The sequence below is a fragment of the Alosa sapidissima genome, chromosome 5, assembly GCF_018492685.1.
Source record: "Alosa sapidissima isolate fAloSap1 chromosome 5, fAloSap1.pri, whole genome shotgun sequence".
NCBI lineage: Eukaryota > Metazoa > Chordata > Actinopteri > Clupeiformes > Clupeidae > Alosa > Alosa sapidissima.
In genome coordinates this window covers 27197960-27223183 of record NC_055961.1, presented here as the reverse complement: position 1 = coordinate 27223183, position 25224 = coordinate 27197960, and the positions used below count along the sequence as shown (strand labels likewise).

Sequence of the window (25224 nt, the reverse complement as noted above, 5' to 3'; positions counted from 1 at the left end):
CAAAGCCACTACAACAACACAGGGGAGGATTTCTTAAGGTATTAAAGTGTCACTCAAAAGTAGTTTTATTTCTCTAAAGACATCTAGGAGTGGGGGGGAAAAGGAGACAAAAGAGCTTTTGACAATTGACAAATTTGGTATGAGAATATGTTTCAAGATAAAAAGAAAAGCCATGTTTCCTCCTACCCTTTACAGGCGTCTCTGCATTCAGCACCAAGTCTATTTAAGCAGGCCTTTTATCTCACCAGGAACAGAGAAAAGAGCAGAATTTTTTTAAATAATAATTTTGTTCATTTATATAGTGCCATTAAAAATTGACGTTGTCTGTCTCAAGGCATTTTACAAAGCCACAGCTATAAAAAAAAAAACTCTTCCACGTCAGTGTCCCGTTTGATCACTGCCCAAACACCCTCCCTCACATGGTGCCAGTTCAGCTAGCATGCGAGTCAGCATCATAAGACCGAGGCGTCGTCGTGACAACCTTATCAGACACAAGTCTCCTCTCTCTGAGACACCATTCTACTCTGTCCCACTGAACGCCAATGAACACTTAATCCAATGATGTGTGCGAGATCAAACTAAGAGCACCAGAGTCGAGTGCTATTTGTTCCCAATGCCAGATAGGACAGGGGCAGTTTGAAGGCGAAGGTCAGGGGCGGTACTAAGATTTGTCTGGGTCTACCCAGGCTACACGTTTCCACCAAGTTTTATGAAAATCGGGCCTGAGTGAACCACACCAAAAACATAACCTCTTTGGTGGAGGTAATAATATAACGGTAGGAATGAAAACTAGAACTGCTAATTAGAGGTAGCCTAATGCCTGGTAAATGAAAAGCATCCCTGGCATGGCACCCCACACACACAAACACACACACACACACACACACACTGTGTGCCTGTGAGGAGTCCAGCGAGACATGCTGCGCTGCTGCTGACAGCTCGGGCCGAGCCAACAGAAACATCAGCGGCAAGTCGTTCATCACGTCCCCTCGCATCCCATAATATCCCGTAACATCCCGTCAACGACTCCTCCGGAGTCTCCCCTTTATCTGTCTGCACAGCAGCAGCAGCAGCAGCAGCAGCCCTCAAGCCTCAGCTCAGAGCCCCCGCGTCCGCCGCACTGCGCCGCTCTCTGTGTGCACAGGAGGGATGGTGCGTGGGGCCGATGGGGCCGATTGGGCCGATGGGGCCGAGAGAGGAGGCAGGGAGTTCGGTTGGGAGCGGAGACGAGACAAGAGGTGGAAAAAGGCGGGAAAAGGGAAGGAAGTGGATGAGCAGGTGAGTCTGGCCACTGTGGTCACTGTGGTCCTCATTCAACACTATGTAGCGCACGTGATATAGTGACTGAGTTTGATGCTCTGGACACAAGCTATATGTAAGGGTGTTGTTATTGACTGTTGCAGTAATGAGTGTGTGGGTGTGTGAGTGAGAGAGAGAGAGAGAGAGAGATGGAGGCCGATATAGTGAGAGTGTGGGATAGAGTGTAGATGAGTACGAGCCTTCTTTTGTCAACTAAGCTGTGCGATATCATCTCATGATTGGCTATCCTAATCCACCTCTATGAGGGCTAATGTGACCTGCATCTCATCAGCCTTCTGTCGTGGTGGAAGGTCATCAAATCGGCCAGTAGATAAGTAGAAAATTGAGCTCACGACTTCAAGAAAAATCACCAATAAAACTTATGCTAAAGCTATAAGGAGCTTTCAAGCAGGCAGAATTCGATGCAAAAATGGTTTTATTGATGCTAGCAGCAATACCAACAGCAATAAACCGTGAGTGTATCTCGAGAAGGCACTCCCGAACAAAGGTAGAACTCTCCTACTTATACCCCTCCACAATGCTGACACAACACTACCCCGAACCCACAGATGGCGTTATGAAAGGATCGTTGTTCGCTCTTATCTTCACAAGTCAGCAATATTGCTGCCAATGGTATGAACTTTTCACCTGAAGTTTACAGAAAGTTCAGGGGTGTACAGTATAGAGTGATCACAGGTCATACATTGTGAATGGGTTAAATATCGTTCGCCCCCCCCCCCCCCTGCACTCTCCTACTGGTTGTTATGAGTAGAGCTCGCCCTGTGTACGCGTTATCTTGTAGCTTCAAGGCCGACTTTGGTTTCTTCAAAAGGCCTAGGCTAATGCAACATGAGACACAGTGCAACAAAATGAGACACAGGGCAGCAAACAGAGACATCGGGATACAGAGTGCACATTCTGGTAGGATGGCTTTGTTATGTTATTAGAAATAGTTAAACTTGTTATTTAAAAAGTTATAAAAGGTTATTATATAAGAATGATGTCTGGGTATTACTTGATTGTCATTGAGGTTATATAAATACATGTTTTACCGTTTAAAACACTCTTTGTCTCATCATGATGTTTACAGACATTAGTGATAATTTTATACCACACTTCCACAGCCCTCAGATCGGACCTCCTCCAATCCACACACAGGAATTTCAACCTCATTATCCAGTGAGGGGAGAAACCGGCAGCTGTGACTTCAGCAGTGACACACACACACACACACAGTCAGAACATGGACGCAATTGTCTGTCTGACATAGCAGGTTGTTTGCATTGATATCCATCAAACACATCTGACGACTTGGCGACTTGTAAACTGTAACAGGCTACCTACCTATTGACTAACAGCGCCATGTTGAGAGGGGGGAGGGAGGGGGAGGGAGGGAGAGAGAGAGATGGCGATCTGGGCAAGATGAAAGTGAGCGAAGCTTATCGACCATGTTGTGAGCTCTTTGTAGTAGCGAGCGCTGAGGGTGTGTGTGAGTGACTGAAGGTGAGGGCCTGATAGCGAGCGCTGTGTGTGTGTGTGTGTGTGTGTGTGTGAGGGCCAGATAGGGCCTCCATGCTGCAGCGCTGGCTGTGGCTCGTGGGGGCCCGGCCCTTATGCAGCAGGAATGCGGCCCTCGCTGCTCGCGTGTTAACCACTTCTGCCACTGGCACGAACCAGCTGCAGCCACGCCACTCAACACGCTACAACACCTCTCAGAGAGAGAGCGAGAGAGTGTGAGTGTGTGAGTGCAGTGGCAGTGGCTGAATGTGTGTGTGTGCGTGTGTGCGCGCGCGTGTGTGTGTACAAACATGCAAATGCAAAGTGTCATGCTACCTGCCATCCATTGTATGCATCTCCAAAACACAATGCCAATCATACATTCACCAACATGTTTCCAACCACAGCTCGTAAACACCTGTGTACCACTCCGAGTGTCAACAAATCCCATCTGCCTCCATCCCATATCGCCCCCCAGCAGCCCGCTCCTCTCCCTACCACAAATACACTCCACCACCCCCCCATCTCTGTGTGGGGGGCAGCTGCAGAACGACAGGTGGAGGGACAGTCAGTCAGCACTGGCCGGCATCAAAGCCTGACTAAGCAAGAGCAGCTGGAGACACACACACACACACACACACACACACACACACACACACACACACACACACACACACACACACACACACACACACACACACACACACACACACACACACACACGAGTGTTGCATGCCAGTAACTGAGCGGGAAAATGTGCAGGGCTGTGGTGTACATGCCCTCTATTGTGCCCTCTACTGCACCTCTCCTCACACACACACACGTTGCGTGCCAGTGACTGAGTGGGAAAATGTTGTGCACCTCCTCTCTCTAACACACACACACACACACACACACACAAAGTATTCAGCTGCACAGGCACATACACAAACACCGACAAGCACACACATGCACAAAGGTACAGAAACACACATATTCAGACAATGAGAGAAAGGAATAGAGAGAGTGACTTTTTTCTCTCCTTTCACTGACACGTTCAGTTCACCCAGCAGGATGTCACATCCCCCTCTAAGTGTTTGGGGAAAAAAGGGCTAAAGTGGGGGTAACAGGAGCCTGAACGCTGATCTGCTTTTAAACCTCCATGAAGAGAGTGTTGGGCGGCAGAGGAGGTGTCAAAGCCTGCAGGCCTCGCCTGCCCAGAGTAAAAAGGGGGACGCCTTTTGAAGTGCCTGTTTACAATAAACACAACATTAAGACCAGGGATTAGGGCTCCATTTTCACAGCTGCCCGCCTGCCAACTCCAGAAATGTTAAATATGCTTTTCTTTTCTTTTTGGGGTTTCTGATTCTCCTCAAGGATACAGTGAAATGTGGAAACACAAACACCGTCTGCTTTTCTCCCTCTTTTCCCCAGGCCTCAACCTAAAGCCAGCCGTAACACAAGTGCAGTGTGTGTGTGAGAGAGAGTGTGTGTGTGTGTGTGTGTGTGTGTGTGTGTGTGTGTGTGTGTAAGAGAGAAAGAGAGAGAAAGAGAGAGAAAGAGAGAGAAAGAGAGTGAGTGAGTGAATGTGAAAGAGAGTGAGTGAGTGCAAGAGAGAGAGAGAGAGAGAATGTGTGAGTGTGTGTGTGTGTGTGTGTGTGTGTGTGTGTGTGTGTGTGTGTGTGTGTGTGTATATAAAGGTACCTCTTTTTTGTTACTCCACGAAAATCCATCCAAACACAGGATACGCTAACTGCCTGAGGAGCTAATGACATATTTATGAGGATCTGTGTAAAGCAAGGTACACAATCTGCCCTGGGTTCGACCGCAGCGTACCTCTCCGCTTGTTATTGCAGGATGAAGTGGAGTCGACGCCATGGCTAACTAGTCGCTCAGGAGCTGACTGACAGACGGCCATGTTTGAGACGAGTTCGGTCTGAGCCAGGAAGGAACACTGTGTACCGTTTGTACCCTCAAACACACACACACACACACACACAGAGCAGAGCTCAGCCCTCCCACGCCTCTCTAAGCAGACCTCATACTGGTCTTCTTTGCTCAGTGGACAGATAAAACATGTACACACACACACACACACACACACACAGCGGTTTCACTGACATCACTAGTGAGTCTCACAGAGCATTGTTGTTTCCCCAGACGGTCACTCAGCGGTGCTCGGTGAAAAGGGACTGGACTCACCCTCTCTGTGCAGGCCGCCGTCGTCCTCAGCTTCTCCTCAATCTCCTTCCCGATCTTCTGCACGGTCACCTGGGTCTGCTTAATGGCCCTCTGGGCAGTGTGGAGCCTGGGGGGTGGGGGAGGAGGGCAGGAGAGGAAACAGAGGTTTAGATAAATCTTCCATCAACTCGGATGTGTGTGTTTGTGGAAGAGGGGACTGGGAGAGTGGGGAAGGCCCCCCCCCTCCAAAAAAAAAAAAAACCCATGGAGGCACCATGTTGACTCATCCCTGTCATGCCATTGCTCAACTATTCTATTGTATTGTACTGTCAGTCCAGTGACCAAAGTGCTTCCCATGCCTTAACGAAAGGAAAGAAAAGAGAGAGAGAGAGAGAGAGAGAGAGAGAGAGAGAGAGAGAGAGAGAGAGAGAGAGATCTGTCCAAGGGTCACTGTCGGAGCAGATCCCAGCTCTGGCCGGAGTTGAAACCACGCCGGCATCTTTTTCCCATTAGCCCTTCAGAGATGCACGGCACACAATCAGCGGCATCAGCTCGCTCCACTCCAAAGAGACAGGACCTCAAATGTCTTTGATTCTCTCTTTTTTCCCCCTCCTGTCTCCACTGCTCCAAATGAAAAGAACAGACGGAATGAGTTCATGGTGACAGACTTACTGCCACGACTCCAAACAAATGAATACGCCGAAAACAGGGATGGGAAGGAGATACCGAGGTTGGCCATTTCACGTGCCGTAAATTTTGTTTGCCGAGAGCTTCAAGTGTGTGGATGCGGCTCTGAGGATACCGATACATGTGGAATACTGATACATGTGGAATACTGATACATTTTGTTTGTTTTGGTTTTTGCTTGTTCTCTTTATGACTCCCTACTCTGCTGTTCCAGCATTTAGGGTCATTACTGCAGGAGTCTTTAGACATTTTGGACAGATTTACTGAAATTCTTTTTTTTTTTTTTTTTCTGGGAATCATGTTATGGACTAAAGAAATACAAATGCTGCATTCACCTAACTAATATTATTATAAATGTTATATAATAAACCTAGAGTACCGCATATCTATGAAAAAATCACAAGACAGACTATAAAGATAATCAGGCAAACAAAAACACATGCAAAAACAATGGACTAGAAAAGGTCTGCATGAGTGCGATCCATGCCACTCCCTATAAGGATCATAGGGTGTCTATGCCGAGCCAGACTCTAAATCAAATCATTCATGTTGTAATTCTATTGTGTTGTTCGAGACGGGTCCTGTGGGAAGTTCAGCCTTCATAATATTTCACTAAACAGCTCAGATCCTGGAAAGAACCCCATATTCATCAATTTGCAGTGTCTGTAATTATTACCTTTAATATAACAGTGTTCAAACAGTGGGTCAAATCCTTGCATTGTCATTGAGCTGCGTTTTTTTTGCCTCCTTGCCCCGCCCCGCTCTCTCTCATAGCCCGCTGCCACTCCTCTGCATGTGCATTTAACAAAAATATTCACGATTGTTGGAGGATTGTTGTTGCCACATAGAAGCATTGTATAGAAGACATCTGGCTAAATTGCTATTAAATCCGCTTAGCATCGTGACCATGCTGCGCAAATTTGTTCAAAACTGCTGCACTGAAGTGAACTCTGCTAAGGTCTTATCACAACATAGTAGGCTACATTGAAGAGACCTAACTAAGTTAAGTTATAGAATCAAGCAGTATCTCAAAGCTAATGTTAGAATACTGTTTGGATGTCGAATTTAGCATGCTTAGCCTACTTACAGCTGCTTGTCAATTTCGTTGAAGGGCTCATTTTATTGACTCTGACACTGAATGTTTGCAAAATCCCGATGTAAATGGAAAAGTGTTTTCCAAAATTCAAAAGTGCTTGTCCCAAGGAGAAGTACGTGAACCTTTATTTTAACTATGTAGAAAACGTTATGAATTGCATCCACACATCAACAGCCTTTCAACTGTATATATACACTATAATTGAATCCAATTCTGTGGGAAACACTGTACAATATTATAACATGCACTTTTTTGATTCTCCACTAATTTCATACCAAAATGATTCTCTCTGTCCGACATGTATAAAATATGGAACCAAATGCGTGCAATGGAATACTGTGGTGTCCCCCAGACCCTGGTAAATGTAATGTCAAGAACAAATCAAATTTAATGGAGAACTAGAGTCCAAACCCTGATCAAATTCTGTTCCCTCCCCCTTTAGCGCAGTCAACCCCTGATCTGCCAAGACTCACAATTTGGGTAGCAGGAGCCGCAGATTGCAGGGTTCCCACGATTTTAGGGTCGGACTCGGAACGCCTAATGGAACCGCAAGAGTGCAGCTTTAGGCGCTTAGAGAGACGAATAATCCCATGTTGATGACAGAAACCTCGGACATGCCTTAGGCCCAGCTACCAGCTCCATGACCATACGGCACATACTACCAGTGATGACCTATTCTCTGACTTACGGCCATGAAAGAATTGCACTGTGTTGGTGACGGTATAAACGGTCGACGTTCCAAGTATCCAGTGAAGTGAAGCTAAATGACTGTCTATTCTGGCCTCACTTCTTGTCTCAACCACATCTGATGTGGACTTTCATATAGTTTTACGGTTAAACAGAACAACCCACTTCATATTTGTGGCTCAGGTTTGCATCTCACTGGACACACAGTGAGCAATGGCAGAGTGACAGCTATGGAACTGACAAGGGCCAGGAAGGAGGAAGAGACATACTGAAAGCTTATTTAGCCAGAGATCTGCTTCCACTGAGGGAAATACCAATGTTTGCATGACAGCCAGAGAGAGAGAGAAATGAAGAGAGAAAGAAAGAAAAAAGAAAGAAAGAAAGAAAGAAAGAAAGAAAGAAAGAAAGGAGAGAGAGAGAGAAATGAAGAGAGAAAGAAAGAAAAAAGAAAGAAAGAAAGAAAGAAATAAAAAGAAAGAAAGAGAGAGAGAGAGAGAAAGAAAGAAAAAAGAAAGAAAGAGAAAGAAAGAAAGAAAGAAAGAAAAAGTGAGAGAGGATGAAAGGTGTGATGACCATTTTATTCTTTTGAGTCGGCAATAAAAAAACCACACACATGCACTCTTCCCTCCATCCGTCCATCCCACCCTTTAAAAAAAAAGCCTGCATCTTCACATGATCTCGTGGCGCTAACGCGTTTGACCCTTTAGCACTTCTAAGGGCGTAATGTGGCCTAGCCTATTCCTGGCATCCATCATGTCACGACTTGCCCCGGGGCTGGGCTCATTCCACCCTCAACCCTCACAGAGTTGGGGCTGAACGGAGGGAGTGGAGGCAGCGTAATCATTCACGACGGCTCAGCTAATTTCACCCCTCGTTTCGCCTCATCAGAACACACTAGAAGCAGTCCGATAAGCGCCAGTGACTGTCGGCTCGTCACGATACCGCTTTGACAGGCCAAGACTTACACCGATGTTCAGATGTGTCAGGTGTTCAGGGGCGAGGTTCGGCAGAGATTTGATGGCTTCTGGCACTAACAAGGATGCAGGAATCTGATATCGGCACGTCGCGAAGATGAGCCGCGGTTATCAGCGCGTCCACCTTCACGCAAGTCTGCCGCCTTATCAGCTCCAGCTGTCTGGGACGAGTGCTGCCCTCAGCCTCCAGCAGCCAAACGGGCAGTGGATAGTTAGAGCCGGACACGTACCGACTGGCACACTGAACGCAGAGAGAGGGGGAGAGTTGAGAGAGAGAGAAAGAAAGAAAGAAAGAAAGAAAGAAAGAGAGGGAGATCTTCAGGTGCCAAAGGTAAAGGGTAAAAGGGTGCCTCTGTACTTCAAGATATTCTGATGAGACTACAGAAGAGTGGAAGAGGAAAGAGAAACTCTTCAATTAGCCTATGTCTTCCATTCATTTAGGTCTACTTGAATTCTACTCGTTAGCCATAGAGGGCACGCATGGCTGTGTGTATGCATACATTTGTGTGTTTACGATGACTGCCAATACAAAATGGTCGAAGTAAATATTCAGTCTTGTTTGTGTGCAACACAACAGCTCCAGCAACTAACAATCAGCATCATCAGTGAAGACAGATGTGTCCGTTGGCATGCATAGATAAAGCTGGATATAAACAAGCCAATCAGTGGAAACAGAAGATTGCATCCTCGGCCAACTTGGACAATATAGGGGGGTGGGTGCATTAAGGAGGAAGACTGTACAAGATGTCCAAAGTACTTAGGTTTGCTGCATTAAATAGCATACCATAAGCAGATTTGTTTGGAAAACACATTAGGCTATTTATTCCATATAATTAGAGTATAATCACAGAAAGAATGACTTGTAAGAAAACACAGAACTGGCAACTACAATCTATACATGTTTCTCTCCACACCAATTTATTTTCATCAGCTTTGAATGTGTGGGTCACGGTCACCTTTCTGGGATACTAATAAACTAACCCTGAAAACACAATAGTGGAAATATACATCAGGTAAGAAGAAGGGCATTTAGCATCAAGTTGCGCTTCAATATGTCCTCGATTCTGTCTCTCAAAGATGTTTTCAATTGAATGTGCACTTAAAAATATGAACTGTAACATCTGCTTTGTGCAACAAAGTAGTTCTGAAGACATGATTGATCGCATCAATCAATCTGAATTTGTTATGAGAACTAATAAAAAACATTTCAAAGATATTTACAGAAACAAAACCAGGAAACCAAACAAAAATGCTAACGCTTAGTTGGGTTGAGCAGCAGGCCGAAGCCTTAGAATAGGAACACAGATAATTCAGCTAGAAACAGGGAATGTCAACACTCTCACACTGTTCCCATTCTGCTGCCCAAACATCTGCCTTGACATGGAGACCAGATAAGATTGTCACTCTGATGGAAATTTCTCAGGGATGGGGAGGGGGCGGGTGTTTAGGGGGTTACACTTCCTCTCCATCTCTCCACACTCCTTTAAAGAGAGAGACGACGACGACGACACCTATTTACGCGGCAGACTTTATTTAGACAGTGGGCGGGGGGGGGGGGGGGTAATCAAACAACCACCCCCCACACTTCTCCATCCCACCACTAAACACAGACGACACTGATGGTCCAATGGGAGATAAAAGAGCAGCTTCCTGAGGCATGCCTGGCAGCACAAAGGGGCAATGTCACTCACAACCAAAACAACAAGTTCATGGGGTTCACTAACCCACATTCACTGACACACAAACTACAGTATGTTGTGATTCTACCTATAGTGAGTCGCTTTGGGGGAAAAAAAATATTGTGACTACACTGTTCATCACGGTACACTCCAATTACACTACATCAACACTCTACACTATGCTGTGATAGCTATAAGTCACTTTGGATCGGTCATTGGCTGATTACAATGCAGACATCCACCAGAGAAGGTCATCTGTGATCTCCGGTTTGTGTCACGCTCTGTATGACCGAGACAGTTCGGTTAGTGTGCTCAGCGTTGACTGCTGTTAAGACTCAATGGCGTTACGAGAGAGAGAGAGAGAGAGAGAGAGAGAGAGAGAGAGAGAGAGAGAGAGAGAAACCTGAAGCTCGGAGACGAGCAACTAACGCACATGCCTGATGAGCAATCAGCTCCTGCGATCCCAGAAAAATGCACTCTAGATGAGAGCAGGGAGATTAAGGGGCCGGAGGGTTGCGCTCTCATCCTCTCGCCTGGGCTTCGGCAAGCTGAGGATGGGGAAGAGACACTTGCTGAAGCGTGACCACACTCCAAACACGTCGTCAAATGCAGAGGCCTTTGCTCTAAACACTGTGGAGAGTTGCTGGCAGTCTTGGCACAGGTCCACAGCACAACATACCAGTTGGCGAGACTTATAATCATGAAATAATTACCGACATGCAACATGCCTTATAAGGGGAAAAGAGAGTGTTCACATTTTAAAATGGAAAACAATAGAAGTCCAGAGATCAGAGATGTCTGCTTCACTTATAAGAAAATAATAATTACTGACATGAAGCACATCTCCTGATGATGAGGAACAGAGAGTAGGCCTCTTCTCTTCACATGCGACAAAAAGAAAAATGAAGAAGAGAGACTCCTTGAGAAGTTCCTTGAGACAACCCTAAGCTCTCAAACTGCCGCAGGGTTGGTGTTGTTATGATACCTTCCTGTGGTAAGGTAGAAACTAAACAACAATGTTCATTTCAACAACACCTACTGGGGGTCTAGGGCCAAGTTTGTTTTTCCACTGGGCGAAGACGGCCATCCCAGGCCTGGGGGAGGGGTGAGGAGGATGAGTGGTGGTGGAGGTAGTGGAGGTGGTGGCCCCTCTCCGGTGGGGCCGATGAGGGCTCAATCTGGATAAACCTGGACCTCCTAATCCAGAACCTCGGAATGCTTTGGTTGCCGAGGAAGCAGGGTAGCCGGGCAACCCACCGCCTCAGGGAAGGGTGCTAAGGTAGAGGAAGGAGTTAACGCCTCTGTGCATTGGGTCACACCTTCACTCCACAGCCTTGACACACACTCCACACACTATATACACATACACACACACACACGCACACCTTCCCGTTTGCGTGTGTGTGCTGTTGCTCTGGGCTTGAAGAGGAAATCATGAGCTGAAAGTGTTGAGCAAACAGATCCAATTTCACCTCATCTGAAAGTTGTTCTCATAAATCAACCAATTAACCAGTCTAGTGCAAACTAACAGGATGATTTTAGCCTTTCTGATGACAAACAAAATGGCTGACTGGATTCACAATGCTCTGGTTGTTTCATCTTCCTCACAGCATTCTCACAAGGTATATTAATAGAAAGATGATACATAGATACTTTACTCAATTATTTTTTGAGTTATTGAAAAATGTAAACAATAAATTGAAGCCAAAACTACCAATAAATTAAGAGTTTACACATTCTTCAAGAATCACTGAACCAAACATCATACTGGGTGGAGTAAAACTAACACTCTAAATGTACATGTTAACTAATTAAGCAATAAGCCCAGAGAGGCCGTAGGTTACACTGATTCTACAACAGCTAAGGGGTGTTGTTAGGCACGACACGCTAGCGGAGTGGCTTATTGCTTTTCTAAAACTGTTACTATAAATACCTGGCAAAGTTTCAAAAAGTAAAGGCACAGCAACTAGAAATATAACAAGTTATTCCTAGATAATCATTCTTCTGCCAAGAAATATATTTCCTCTATCTGAATGGTTGCCAAGCAATGTCGAGACGCAGCTACTTTAACTTTTGTATCGAGTTATGGTAGCGTAATATACAACGAAATGCGGTCAAGGTGTGTGTTTATGCTGCATTTTACAACGGCATCGAACGTGATTCAGTCAATCACAATCAAGGACCGGAACTATCAGTTTTAGAACTAATAAATAATCAACTAGCCCTAACCCTGACCAATCATACCTCAGATATAATATAAATAAACGCTCATAAATAAAGAAAGAAAGAAATACATATTTACAGTACATCAGTAAACATACATAAAGAAAGGCGAATGGAAATAAATAACAGATACAACATTCAATCATATGCATACATGCACAATATTACAGGCCTACTGTTAAGGATAACCACAAATAAAAGTTAAACTGAGCGGCACGTGCCAAAGTCATCTAACTAGTTAGCCGCAAGAGGGCTGACCTCAACCCTGCTCTCCTGAGACCGATGGCTCTTATGACAAAAGGAATGTTTCTCGTTTTGCTAAATGACTCGTTTTAAATGAATAGACTCAAGATGTGTCTCCTTCTCTTCTTTCCCGGACAGTCATGGCTCCTCTCTCCCCAAGTGCATCCCCCCTTTCGTCAGGATGAGTGGAACAGACAGCTCGATCACTGACAGCTTCCCTTCGCCATGGCCCCAAAGCAGCCACAACAGCCAGGATAACAACAGCAATTAGCCATGCTACGGCAAAATACGCCACTTTCAAGCGCCCACAGCTGCATTCCCGCTCACAGACATACCAACATGAGCGCGGGAAGCCCTCCTGTCACAGAGCTAACTGTCCCCCAATTTAGTCATCACGGCCACGTTTTATGTGGAGAGAGGGGATAGATTACAACATGCTTCTGAGGTTGTCCTTGGTTCATTCTCTTGTACACTGTGTGTGTGTATTGTCACTGAAATAACAGGGAATGGGACATATGTCTAATTAGAAACAAAAGGGGATAAATAGGACTCCGCTGGAGAGGGAATGGTGGAGAGCCACGGCAAAGAAGGGGGTTTGCTTTATGAGGACCGGACTGACCTAAACCAATGCCCACACCGCAAGTGTCTGCGTAGGAAGGATTTAAGAGAAGCAGAGCATCTGTGAACGTCTGTGCTCTAAGGTCTGAGCTCGCAACAGGTGAGCGTTCAGCCTCAGAACCTCCTGTGGTGTTTGCGTGCGTGTGCCAGTGTTCTGTGTCCAGCCATAACACCAGGTCCCCTCAGTTGTTTTTGCAATCTCATTCGGGTCACAATCAACGCAACTTGAACACAAATCAATACATGGTGAAATGTTGCCACCTAGTGGTGCAAACGGGTAGTTACTGATGTTAAGACACCCCATGCTCTCACATAGTTCTGCAACAACTGAGGAAGTCTACAAGCCGTCAGAGTGTCACAAAATCCTTAACATGCATTGGGATTGCTTTCTTGGGATTGCTTTCTTTCCTCATCAGCCGTCTGCTAGTATCGAAAAACATAATAATGCCCCATCTGTCCCTCTTGGCTCATGTAACAAGATGCAGCACAACAAGACAGTTGGGAGTGAAAGTGCTGATTGTGCACTCTCTGGTGGACAAAGGAGGGACTGCAAGGCAACAGCAGAAAAACACCTAGATGACTCAGCAGGCAGGTGTAGACTGCGGTCACTGGGTTAATATGGGGTCAGGGGTCTTCCACACACTGAGAGTGTCTGTGCACAAGTGTAGTATACTGCACAGCAGATGCTTTCACTAGTTAACGATCACGCACCTGTGAAGCTCTTACCTCAGAAGTGAGAAGACGCTGTAGGAGTTTCGCACAGAGCTCTGGTCCACCTGAAGCAAGCTGTTCTTCTTCCTCTCCGAGTGATCCTGTCACAGTGACACACACACACACACACAAACACCACACTTTGATTCTGTTTCAGCTCAAGAAATATACCTGAGGACCCAAACTCACCAGGATAATAACACACAAGAAGAAAACAGGGAAACTCTGTCCGCCATTTGGTAGGATATACTCAACACTTAACCCCCAAGTAAGTATCATTATGACAAACGTTGGAAAAGTGTTTGAGTGCAGGATGTGTTGCTGATAAACAAACAGCTCTCCACAACAGTACTCTGAGCCCAGGTTTACATCACTGCTACATCATGTCTGCTAAAAACAGGAGGATGAGCTCACAACAGTCCCGGGAAAACACAGCAGTGCCACCAGCTCTCGTCTACTAAGAGCTTCTGTGAACCTCAACAATGTTGATGACAATTCAAACAAACAAGCGCTGTCCTAACCATAGCTCAGGATGCTGAACTACACTCGATCAACATGACCTTTACTTCCATTTACTTTCACTCCACAGGGTACGTTTTGGGGTGGGGGTGAAAGAGGACTGCGGCCAAGTGCGGAAACAGTGGTCATTTAACCTGGGCTTTCATGGGTGATATTAGACTAAAAAAATACATCCCAATATTTCATGGGATTTGCAGGGCTCTACACTAACATTTTTTTTCAAGAGCACTTGTGCGCCCAAGTTAAAAAATTTAGGAGCACAGACAAAAATTTGGGCGCACAGTCAGTTCTGTACTTAACTTACAAATAATCTAACATTATACTGCAGCTAACAGTTAAACATGCCAGTGCACCAATTGCGAATATTAAGAATGACTGACAACATTTAGGCTACAGGAAACAGGATTTTAAAGATCAGTGCCTACTTTATTTTCAGTCTGTTCTATTTTCCTACATTTTGTTAATGGAAAATAATATAATACATTGCCATATTTGCATTTAGCCTGTATATCAAGTATCCTGCAAATGTAGGCTAATTTATTTATTTGTGAATCCATCTATAGCTAATCCAAATATGCCCATGGTGACCTATCTGACTGCATACTGCCTAATACTACTACTAAAACAGTCCATTTCCTCTTCCACAAAACCCAACATAGGCTAAGCAAGGATATATGTTTTATACTTTTAGTTTTTATTTGAAATATCTGCATTGATGGGGGCAGTAGGCAAACGTTAGGCCTACTTTCGTTTTGCACTTAAGCTTGTATTCGGTGTAAACAAACATGCATGCGTGGAAGCCTGGAGTTGTCAGTAGCGTTCTACCTTTGAATAAAATGGGAGTATTACGGGAGGCTACTTTTGTGCCGGTTCGCTACAGCTATATTTTGCATATTGCAGCCAATACGTCAACTGGGCTAAAAGGCATGTTAGGTTACCTTTCCTTCTCTCACTGCATTCTCAGAATCTCATCCTGTTCCTCCTATATCCAATGAATTCGGTGGATAGAAGAACTAATTTCTTCAATCTTTGCATCTTGGCTGGCTAGTCTAACTTTCCGCTTTTTCCTGCGTGCTCTTCGATTTGATAGAAGCGACTACTAGCGAGTCACAACGCGAAACTGCTAACGTTGATGGGAGGTGTAGTTTTTATGCTGCATTCGCGACGTGATTCTATGGTTTGCACCAGTAATGTTTCTTGATGTTGCAGTGTATTTTGTAGACAAACATTGACATGGTTAGAAGTCATTCGCACCAGTGCGCCTAAATATTTTTTTGCACTCGCACGGCATCATTTTTACTCGCATATGCGAGTGAAATGGGCGCACTGTAGAGCCCTGATTTGTCTTATATGATTACCATTGACTAGTATCTTCTTGGCCACAAGTCACATCAGCTTACAGACATGAGAGCCATGTAAACACAGACATTGATCCAAAGGTAAAAATTAATCCAAACCATCATCAGTAATTTTTCCACACCAAGGTTTGAACTCGGCCTTCAACCATGCTTGCTCTCATTCTACACCTGAGCTGTTGTTCACATTGTAGCACATATGAAAACAGGTCATCAACTAATATCTTAGTATCATGGGGAGAAAATCTACCTGTAAACTATATCATGGACAGCACGATATGGGACATCCCTAATAATAGGACCACCACGCCAAAGAGCGTTGTTAAACAGTCTCAGCACATACTCAGCCATAACCACAGCACTTTTTCAGCAGGAGGTTTATAATAGGACTGTATAGACAAGTCAATCAATAGCACTAAGTGATCTAAGAGAGTCTAAACTCAACTAGAAGCTAAGGAATGATGCCATGACAGCGTGTTTGGGTTATACCGATGGCAAAACACAGTCGAGTCAAGTATGTTTGTGTGTGTTTTTGTGTGTGTGTGTGTGTGTGTGTGTGTGTGTGTGTGTGTGTGCGCCTTCCTGTAATAGGCATAGTACCTTTTGATCAAAGTCAGCTGCATAGTAGCCATCATTTAATCCAAATATGATCTCATTTGGATTCCTGGAGCGAATCTAAAGAGAGAAAAGAGATACCCACACACACACACACACACACACACACACACACATTTAAGTAGTGTGGGAATCCCAATAACAAATTTTGTTTGAGTGATGTGTGTGCAAAAGAATGTAAATTTGAGATTAGCTTTACAACTGATATTGAAAACAGATGAGTGAGTGTGTGTGTGTGTGTGTGTGTGTGTGTGTGTAATGTGTGACCTTGTGTACGTATCTGGAAGAGAGACTGTGAAAGTAATATTTTGTGTCATTGGTTTTGTTTTTGTGTGTGTGTGTGTGTGTGTGTGTGTGTGTGTGTGTGTGTGTGTGTGTGTGTGTGTGTGTGTGTGTGTATATATGTGTTTCAGCGCATCACATGCATCTGTGCTACCTGCTGCCCAGTGTATCTGAGTCCATCCAGGTTGACCTTCCACTCGATGAGAAGCTGGAAATGCTCCCCTCGGCCGCCCCAGATCCGCACCACAAAGCAGGACACCGACGTGTCCAGCAGGTCGGGCAGCATGCCAAAGTCCAGGCTCCGCCATGTGGGGTTCTAGAATGCACACACAGACACACATAAATACAAACACAATAAATAATTGCTTTGGAGTTTGCGTGTGCAACAACACTTTAATCCCCACACACCCACACACACACACACACACACACACACTTGATAGAAAGGAAAAGGTAGGTCACAGGACATGCTGATTCATCCAAGACACCCCTGCACACACACAAACAGAGAGAGGGGGGGGGGGGGAGCAGGCAGACTCCACTCAGTGCTGCAGTAAAGGGAGCTTTCCTGCAAACCCACACTGCCTCGCCTGTGCACTCGACCTTCACCCGGAGTGAAGAGCAGCGGAAGAGGCAGAAATGGGAGACAATGGATGAGAGCAAGAGGGGAAAGGGGAGAAGAGAGAGAGAGAGAGAGAGAGAGAGAGAGAGAGAGAGAGAGAGAGAGAGAGAGAGAGAGAGAGAGAGATGCCAGTGCAAAACAGGAAAGAAAGGAAGGGGACCAGAAAAGAGGGGAAATTAGCCCACACAGACCAGAGCCAAAGAGGGAGAGAGAGGCTTCTTGTCTTTTTGTCACACAAGTGAACAAAGATTCACACAGTTGGTCAAAAACAGACAGCAAAAGCAATGAATGAAGGGACCATGAAAAGCCTAAAGGCTGCCTGACCACCAGCATAATACTAACTTCTGACCCATTTGGCCACATCTAGGCAGAATGCTCAAATTATCATCCTAAAGATGGCCTCACACTTATCTGGACATCCTCAACTGAGCCGATGGCTATGTGAGTGGTTTAAGAGATATGACACCAGCCAGTGCAACTCTTAAATTAAGCCACAGTCAGTGCACAATTCACCACAATGGTGAGAAAATAAGAAAAAGCAGAAGTACAGTAGGCTTAAGCGATTTTATTTACATATCTCTACTGAAATGTGCATTCATGTGGACGAGCCAATACTGAAAATAGTCTCAAGGTTCCCTTACGTTCCCCAGTTATCTGAGCCACTCAATTCTCACTGAAAAACGAAACACCTTCTCTGTCTTGTAGGCCAATGGATCAAGAAGTGAATAACACAGGAACACCATACTTGACTAGCATACAAGGATAATGTCATTAACACATCCGTTTCAGATGATGTAGCATCTTATTGTCTGTAGTGTTTGTTTGTAATTTATCAGTGTGTGTGTGTTGTTGTTGTTTGTACTGTTAGCATGTGAACATCATCCGTGTATACCCCCCATGCCCTCAGAATATTCTTTTGAGTCATTGAAGAGCCTCCAGTGTGTAGCAATGGTGATATTGCCAATTATTCCACTGCTTGGTTGAATTTCCCATTGTCCTACGTAATTTAGAACGACCATTAACTGTATGTTATTTGCACACCTATGAAGAAGATCCATTTTTTGGCCGTATCACACTTGTATATTAATTCGCCGAACTCGTGAAGTTTAAATGAACTGTCACGTTGCATCTGAGCTGTAAAATGCAGACGTTCAGAACATGGCAACATTGTAGCATATGACGGAGGTGGCTTTTAGCTGGATGGATGACAGCAGGCTAGGTAAAATAGCGATGTTTCAAAGCTAAAGTTCATCAGAATCTTGGGATACGCCCGCTTGACAACGGGAGAGATAGAACTAACGACTGGCCTTTGGCCGTAGCAACCATCCATTTAGAACTAGTAACGGCAGTTTGTCCTGCAAGTTAAGAAATTAGTTGATATGTGTTGGAAGAAAGTAGTTCTACAAAGACAAGTTTTAGCCATTAAAACGTTTAAATTGTAACAGGAAATGAACACAACGCAAGTGGCAACAGTGGAATAAGCGGGATAATGGACTCGGTGGTCTGTTCACAGAACGTCGGGGCCGTTTTACAACCTCAACCGTGCATTAACTTCTGTGAACAGACCACCGTGTCGTCCATTATCCCTTACCTATTATATGGCTCTTCAGAATTGCAAGTAGAACGCTCCATTGACTTAAATGTCCCAAAGTTCTACCTGTCGCCTAAGGACCTCTGAATAATGACTGCTGTCAATGGCAACGGATCTTCATTCAAAAGTTAAGGCAGACGGTTGATCAGCTGTGTTCTAAAGAACGTTTGACTCAAGTTCAGCGTGTGTTGCAAACTATTTGTTTCTCAGCAAAAGCCACACCGGAATGGTAGCAAATACCAGTAAGGTGGTAGCAAATGTAGAGACATATCATGGAGTTTAATATTTTTGTTTTGGCAAGTAGCCGTATAATAAGCGGGATAATGTATAGAACGCCGGTCATTATTGGGAAAATAAGTCCCTTCAGGGCGAAGCAAGACCACTCCGCTGGCGCGTCGGGGTCAGGTTCGCCCTGTCAGGACTTATTTTCCAAATAATGACCGGCGTTCTAGATACATTATCCCTTACTTAAGTTAGACCCATGTGTATTGGCCTAACTTTGAGTGTATTTAAAAAAAGATGTCAGATAGATAGATAGATAGATAGATAGATAGATAGATAGATAGATAGATGCTTTATTGATCCCCAGGGGAAATTTGAATTGATCTGATTGAGATATTCTGATCTGGATCTTCTGGAGTGTACCAGGAGCCAATCTGATCAATAACTAACAAACATAGCACACACAACTACAGCATTACTTTGACTTCTACTCTTACTACTGCCATGGCTGCTACCTGTAGTAGAAACAGTACCAGCTCTTCCTCAGTGGTCCCACAGCAGTGTCGGGGTGAAATAAACAATGTACAATACAGCACAGGCCAAAAACATGACAGAATGCTTCTCCATTCTGCTGAAGAGTCATTCATGACAGGGACCTCTTTGTCCTTTTGTAATCACATGACATCCAATGCTAAGGGACAACTGCACCAAACATAGCATGCTTACTTTATGCCAGTAGACTATCTCCCCAATGAACGCACTACCAGTAATTGTCTCTATCCAGAGCCATTATTTTTCACCAATCAGCTATTCAGTCTCATACCTGTGAGTGAACTGATAGAGCTCAAGTGAATGCAAGACATCCCTCTTAAGAGGTGTTAAGACAGGACAGATAGAGTTAGCATTACTCACCAAAGAGTCTCTGATGATTTCACTTTTGTAAAAGTCTGAAAGAGAAAGCAAAGGCAGAGATATGGTTACCTTAACTAATGCTGACACATGTTTATTGTTTGGCTTACCTACACCCTGTTGGTGTTATATTCACCTCTTTCTTTGAACACCCAAACACTAAATCATTAAAAGCCAAGCCTTTACACAACTGGCTATACCGGTAATCTGAAGACTGACAGATAACATAAAAACAAATAATGGGACTCATAGCGTTGTCCTATTGCGTGTAGAGGGAATTTGAAAGACAACCGATTATCCTGCCCCTCGGACTAAGCACTGCGAACGGTGAGTGCCCAGACCCTAAATTTTAATGTGGGTCTGGCTCGTCAGGCTAAATGCCTCCTGATTAAGTGGTGCACAAACAAGACATGACAATCTTTAGCTAAAAGTACTGCAGAGTTTGTTTATGGTATGTTTTGGCCCTTTCACACCAGTCAATTTGCACCACTGATCATGCTGTTATGTTGTGTTAAATGAACATGGTGCATTCCAAGCATGCTATGAGTAAGTAAAAAAATATATTGCAAATGTTCCCGCAGTGTGTATTTTTGTAAAGTATTGCCTTGGGAATATACTAAAAGCCTCCAGCTCACAAAATCTGATTTCTCTACATTTGTTGACTAAAGTTTCAACTCAGTGTAAGTACACTTTATTCAATTAGGCCTAACAGCTTCTATCTTTCTGGGTTGACTTTTGAAATGGTACGTTGAAATGGAAAGTTGACCCTAAACATTCTTTTGGCATGACAACACAAACTGGAATGATTCATTTTGATGAAAATAGGCGAGATGTCCATTTATCAGCAGGAAATCTGCACCTACTGTAATCCACTGCACTGCTCAGTGAGGCAGCAGATGCAAGTACTCCAGAACATCACACCTTGGTTTCATAATGTGTTGTGGCCAATCAAACAGCACTAAATAAAGGTTAAACGACCACAATCCCACTGTAATCCTATCCCATCACTCAAACCACTTGCCAAGATGGTTCAGGATGAATTTAACAACGAATCTTTCGTAGTGTAAACACTAATGCTTTCTGATGTGCCCCCACCAAGGAGACTTGATGCAGGAGGAAATACTGAAAACTGAGCAACAGTTATCAGCAATGTCTTTGGTAAACAGCAATGCGTCTTGGCTTGTGATCCGAGCGCCCATTTTGAGACCAAGTGGGAGAAATGAGCATAGTGTAGTGACCTTTGGAGATGCGGTCCTCCGAGCAGAGGTGCAGAGTGAAGCAAGTGTCCAGCAGCGGGGAGCCATTCCTGTTGACGATGTTACGGGCCGCAATACTGCGCAGGTGGCGCAGACGCCTCTGCAGAGAGAGAGAGAGAGAGAGAGAGAGAGAGAGAGAGAGAGAGAGAGAGAGAGAGAGGGAGGAAGAGAAGAGAAGAGAAGAGAAGAGAGAGAGAGAGAGAGAATAAGTGAACAACTACTGAAAAGGACAAGAGAAAATGGGAATGCACTGGCTAGGCTCTCTCTCTGTCTCTCTGTGAGTGTGAGTGAGTGAGTGAGTGTGTGTGTGTGTGTGTGTGTGTGAAAGTGAGTGAGTATGTGTGTGTGTGTGGTCTGTCTATCTGTTTGTTTGTTTCAGCAGACCAGTTGCCTTAGCTTAAACAGGATGTCACCCAACCTCAATGAACTGCAGCTGCAGCATGCAAAACAATAGTGTATGCTCATAGTGTGCCCGCCGTGCCCTGGCACAGAAAAACAAGTCCCCATGCAGAGAGAAAATGACATCTATATGACAGCTAATCACAACGTATCTTGATGAAATAGGCCTATGTGCTGACTGTTGAACTAGCCTTTGTGTGTGACAGCGTGACAGTGAAAAGGAAATGTTTCCTAAAGTAAGTTGACCAAACAAGAAACACAAAGTATTCTCATCATGTCTGAAACTCTTCCGGTGCAAGCAGCTCTTGAGATGCTGTGATTTAAAGGCCTTAAGGCAGGCAGCTCTCGCATACACCACTGATGCTCTGGACTGACAGACTCACGGGGCAAGGCCCGGGGCCGAGTCGCATGGGCGGACCCCAGAGCAACTGGGCGGTCGTCCAACCTCCCACCTGACCAGAATTCTTCATGTACTGAACGAGCAGCTCCACTGCAGGGCATTAGGGCCTAAATCTAAGTCATGGGATTCCCTATAGGATTACCAACAGAGGCAAACAAAAACCACAGAGCACACAGAAATGCCCAGGGGCAGGCGGGAGCAAGAGAGAACGCTAAACTAATCTCACTGACTATAAGAAGAGGGCACTCAGAGTGTGGGCCACTGGGGAGAAAAAAACGCATCAGTGATCACAAGGAACTGCACCTGAAAAACTGTAAAACAGGCATTCTTCCAAAGGGGCATGCATCACTGTGACAGGAAAAGTGAAAACTCTTACCAACGCACATCATTCAGGCCTGTCCCTGATGTCACCTGAGCTTTTCTCATAACAACCCCTTTGACTTGTGTGCGAATCAGATCCCTCAATTTTCTAAGCTACTGACTCAGGAGCGATTTTTTCATTATGTCAGGTTAAAGGTCATAAGTGTGTCAGGAGGGAATTGGTTTTAAGTCATTGCCTATTCATATGTGGGACAGCATGTAAAATAGTTTAACAAAACAGGATAATAACACTGTACTTTACTGTATGGACAATTGTGTATGTTGGTGCCAACTGCCAACTATGTTGTGTGACAAAGCAGAGAAGACTGCTTAGCAGCACTGGGCAGTAACGTTAGCCACATACAATAATCTTTACAGATTTGATTTTACAGATGGTCAGCTGTTCAACACTGACCACAGCTATCCCACACATTACACATACATCACAAAACCATGGCTGAGTATTCGCCCGTGAGCAGCTGGAAAACAGCAGCTGGTCACAGTACACGAACAGTTGATGATTTCATTAACTATAAAGACCCAATTTTGCAGCGAGCAAATATTCAACACTCTTATACCGCCTGTGATACAGGAAGAACCTGCCTTCTGCCACAATGTCCTGCTGAACCTGTCAGAATAATGTGAGCACTGGTAAACGAGCGTTAACCTAAAACATAGTCAGATTTCGCAATGACCTGACCAGGGCACTGTCAAATACTCTATAGTGCTTCTCGAAGCCGATAAGTTCATTCATGTCAGACACAAATCATATCCCGTCAATGACCTCAATTTTTGTTGACAATACAATTGTCATAGGTCAGGTTCACAGCAATGATGGCTTTCACACTAGGTTCAGGTACCCATTAGCAATTAGCTTTCTAGCATTGTTAGCTTGCTAACAAGCTTTGCTTTGCAGGCCTATTTGAGCGCACTGCTGTTTTGACATGTGACACCGCGGAACAACTGAACGGTTAATTTCTGTCAAATGTGTTAACTCCGATGAACTGTGCACCAGCGTAACGTTCCACTTACCTGCTGGGATGTGAGCTCTACGTGCAACGCACGAGAAGATGAAGCTCCCGGGTTACTGACAGAAGCGGCGGAGACAGCAAGATCCCGACCGGCGATGGAGCTCATCCTCCTATCGGTAGTAGGTGCGTTTGCTTCATTCAATAAAACAGCTCATGCCCACCACCAAAGCGTTTCTTGTAATAAAGGGCCAGGACAAAGTCTCACAACGCAAACTGTAATAGATGGTCAAAAAAGTCTAATTGACTAAATCGATGCTTTATCGCAGCAGTTGGGAGGACATCATAAACAAAATGATACTTGCTTAGGAGGCCATTATCCGTTGCTCTTGCGCACGCCCAATCATACCACCGATTGGCTCGCAGACACATCAATAAACGAATAGCACTTCGGGCTAGTTTCTCATCGTCACGCAATTGGTCAGTAAATTGGTCATGTATCTGCCAATCATATCTGCCCGCCCATAACAGGAACTCATGTATGTGTTCCTTCAAGAATGAGGAAGTCAGCAGTTAAATGTAATGGTAACGTGACCATAATAGACCGCGTGACCAACAACTGATAGGTTCCGTCAAGATGTGAGAAGATGGGCTCATCTGATGTCTGATATTTAATAAAATGTTATGTACATGGAAGTTAATTCGGAAATGGCTTTGTTCTGCTGTGTTATGTGTTCAGGTGTTAGTTTCAAAACACACGGGTAAGTTAGAGGAGGACCGGGCGTCCAGTTTTCTTGAGCAGAACACGAACGAGTAGGCTACAACACGAACGCTTCTTCCGAATTTGGCCTTTCTTTTCAGAAGATTATTTTTTAGTCTGTGCAGAGATAAACATTGGCTACTTGCCTGATAGCAATGGGCGTGTCGAGAATAGAAGTATCTCCACAGGTGCAGTGCCTAATCAAAATTAAAAAAAATATCAGCTCTCTGATAGGCTACTCATACTTATTGTGATGGAATATAATTTTGCATCGAAAGTATTGGAGCAAAACCGTTTTTACATAGGCACACACACAGACAGACACAACCTTGGCCTTAAGCTGACCTGACAAGTTACTTTATTTTAGCTCTTCTCTCTGACAGTAATTAGCTTAGGCTACATTGGGTAACATCCTTGAATTAATTCACAAGTCCGAATGACAGTTTACGCAAACAGCAGCAGACACAGACTCTTGGTCCTACAAAAAGGTCCACACCCTAGATAATGATGGTTGCCGCTTCACATTTTGTCTCTCCTTTTAAGTGTGTTTTGAGAAGTATAGTAAACCTGTTCATGTTCCAGGAGATTGCTCATTGTCCACTTTCATTACAAAACTATTTGCAAAGTCTACCTTTGGGCAACATGTCAGGGTACCTGACCCAGGGGCACTGCTAGATAATTTGGGCCCTATGGCGGACAATCATTTATTTATAGTAAATTGGGGGGGCTCTCTGGGGGCCCCCTGTCAGTGCTGGACCCCCAGACACATTATTGTTGTCACTATCCTCTTGCTGCATAGGCCTAAATGAATGACTGAGAGTCCAAGATTCTCATCCAAGATTTTTAGGGGTAGCCGTGGCCTAGTGATGGGGACGAGACCGCCTATGCCGAGTCCGAGACAAGACCGAGTCTTTGAAGGGTCGAGACCGAGTCCGTTGGTTTTCAAGTACAGTCGAGTCCGAGTCAAGACCGAGTCTTTGAGGAAGCAAGTCCGAGTCGAGACCGAGTCTTTTAGGAGTCGAGACCGAGTCGAGACCAAGACCATAAAAACATGTCAGTTTTCATATTCATGATTTAATATCACCCCAATTA

The 25224-nt window shown here is 44.7% G+C and overlaps 1 protein-coding gene across 2 annotated transcripts in view; it reads right to left on the bottom strand.

Moving 5' to 3' along the window:
* The window catches only part of uvrag (UV radiation resistance associated gene), an 87534-nt gene extending 63755 nt beyond the window's left edge, over positions 1–23779 (bottom strand). Inside the window, exons 1-7 of one of the 2 annotated variants that reach the window (XM_042092563.1) lie at positions 23437–23779; positions 21228–21345; positions 19993–20027; positions 16800–16961; positions 16349–16423; positions 13890–13975; positions 4978–5083 (exon numbers count right to left, since the gene is read on the bottom strand). In XM_042092563.1, coding sequence (XP_041948497.1) covers positions 4978–5083; positions 13890–13975; positions 16349–16423; positions 16800–16961; positions 19993–20027; positions 21228–21345; positions 23437–23541 — 687 coding nt within the window. In that variant the 5' untranslated portion in view covers positions 23542–23779. The remainder of the gene's footprint in view (positions 1–4977; positions 5084–13889; positions 13976–16348; positions 16424–16799; positions 16962–19992; positions 20028–21227; positions 21346–23436) is intronic. The other variant, XM_042092562.1, reaches the window with a different exon arrangement.
* Positions 23780–25224: the final 1445 nt, after the last annotated feature.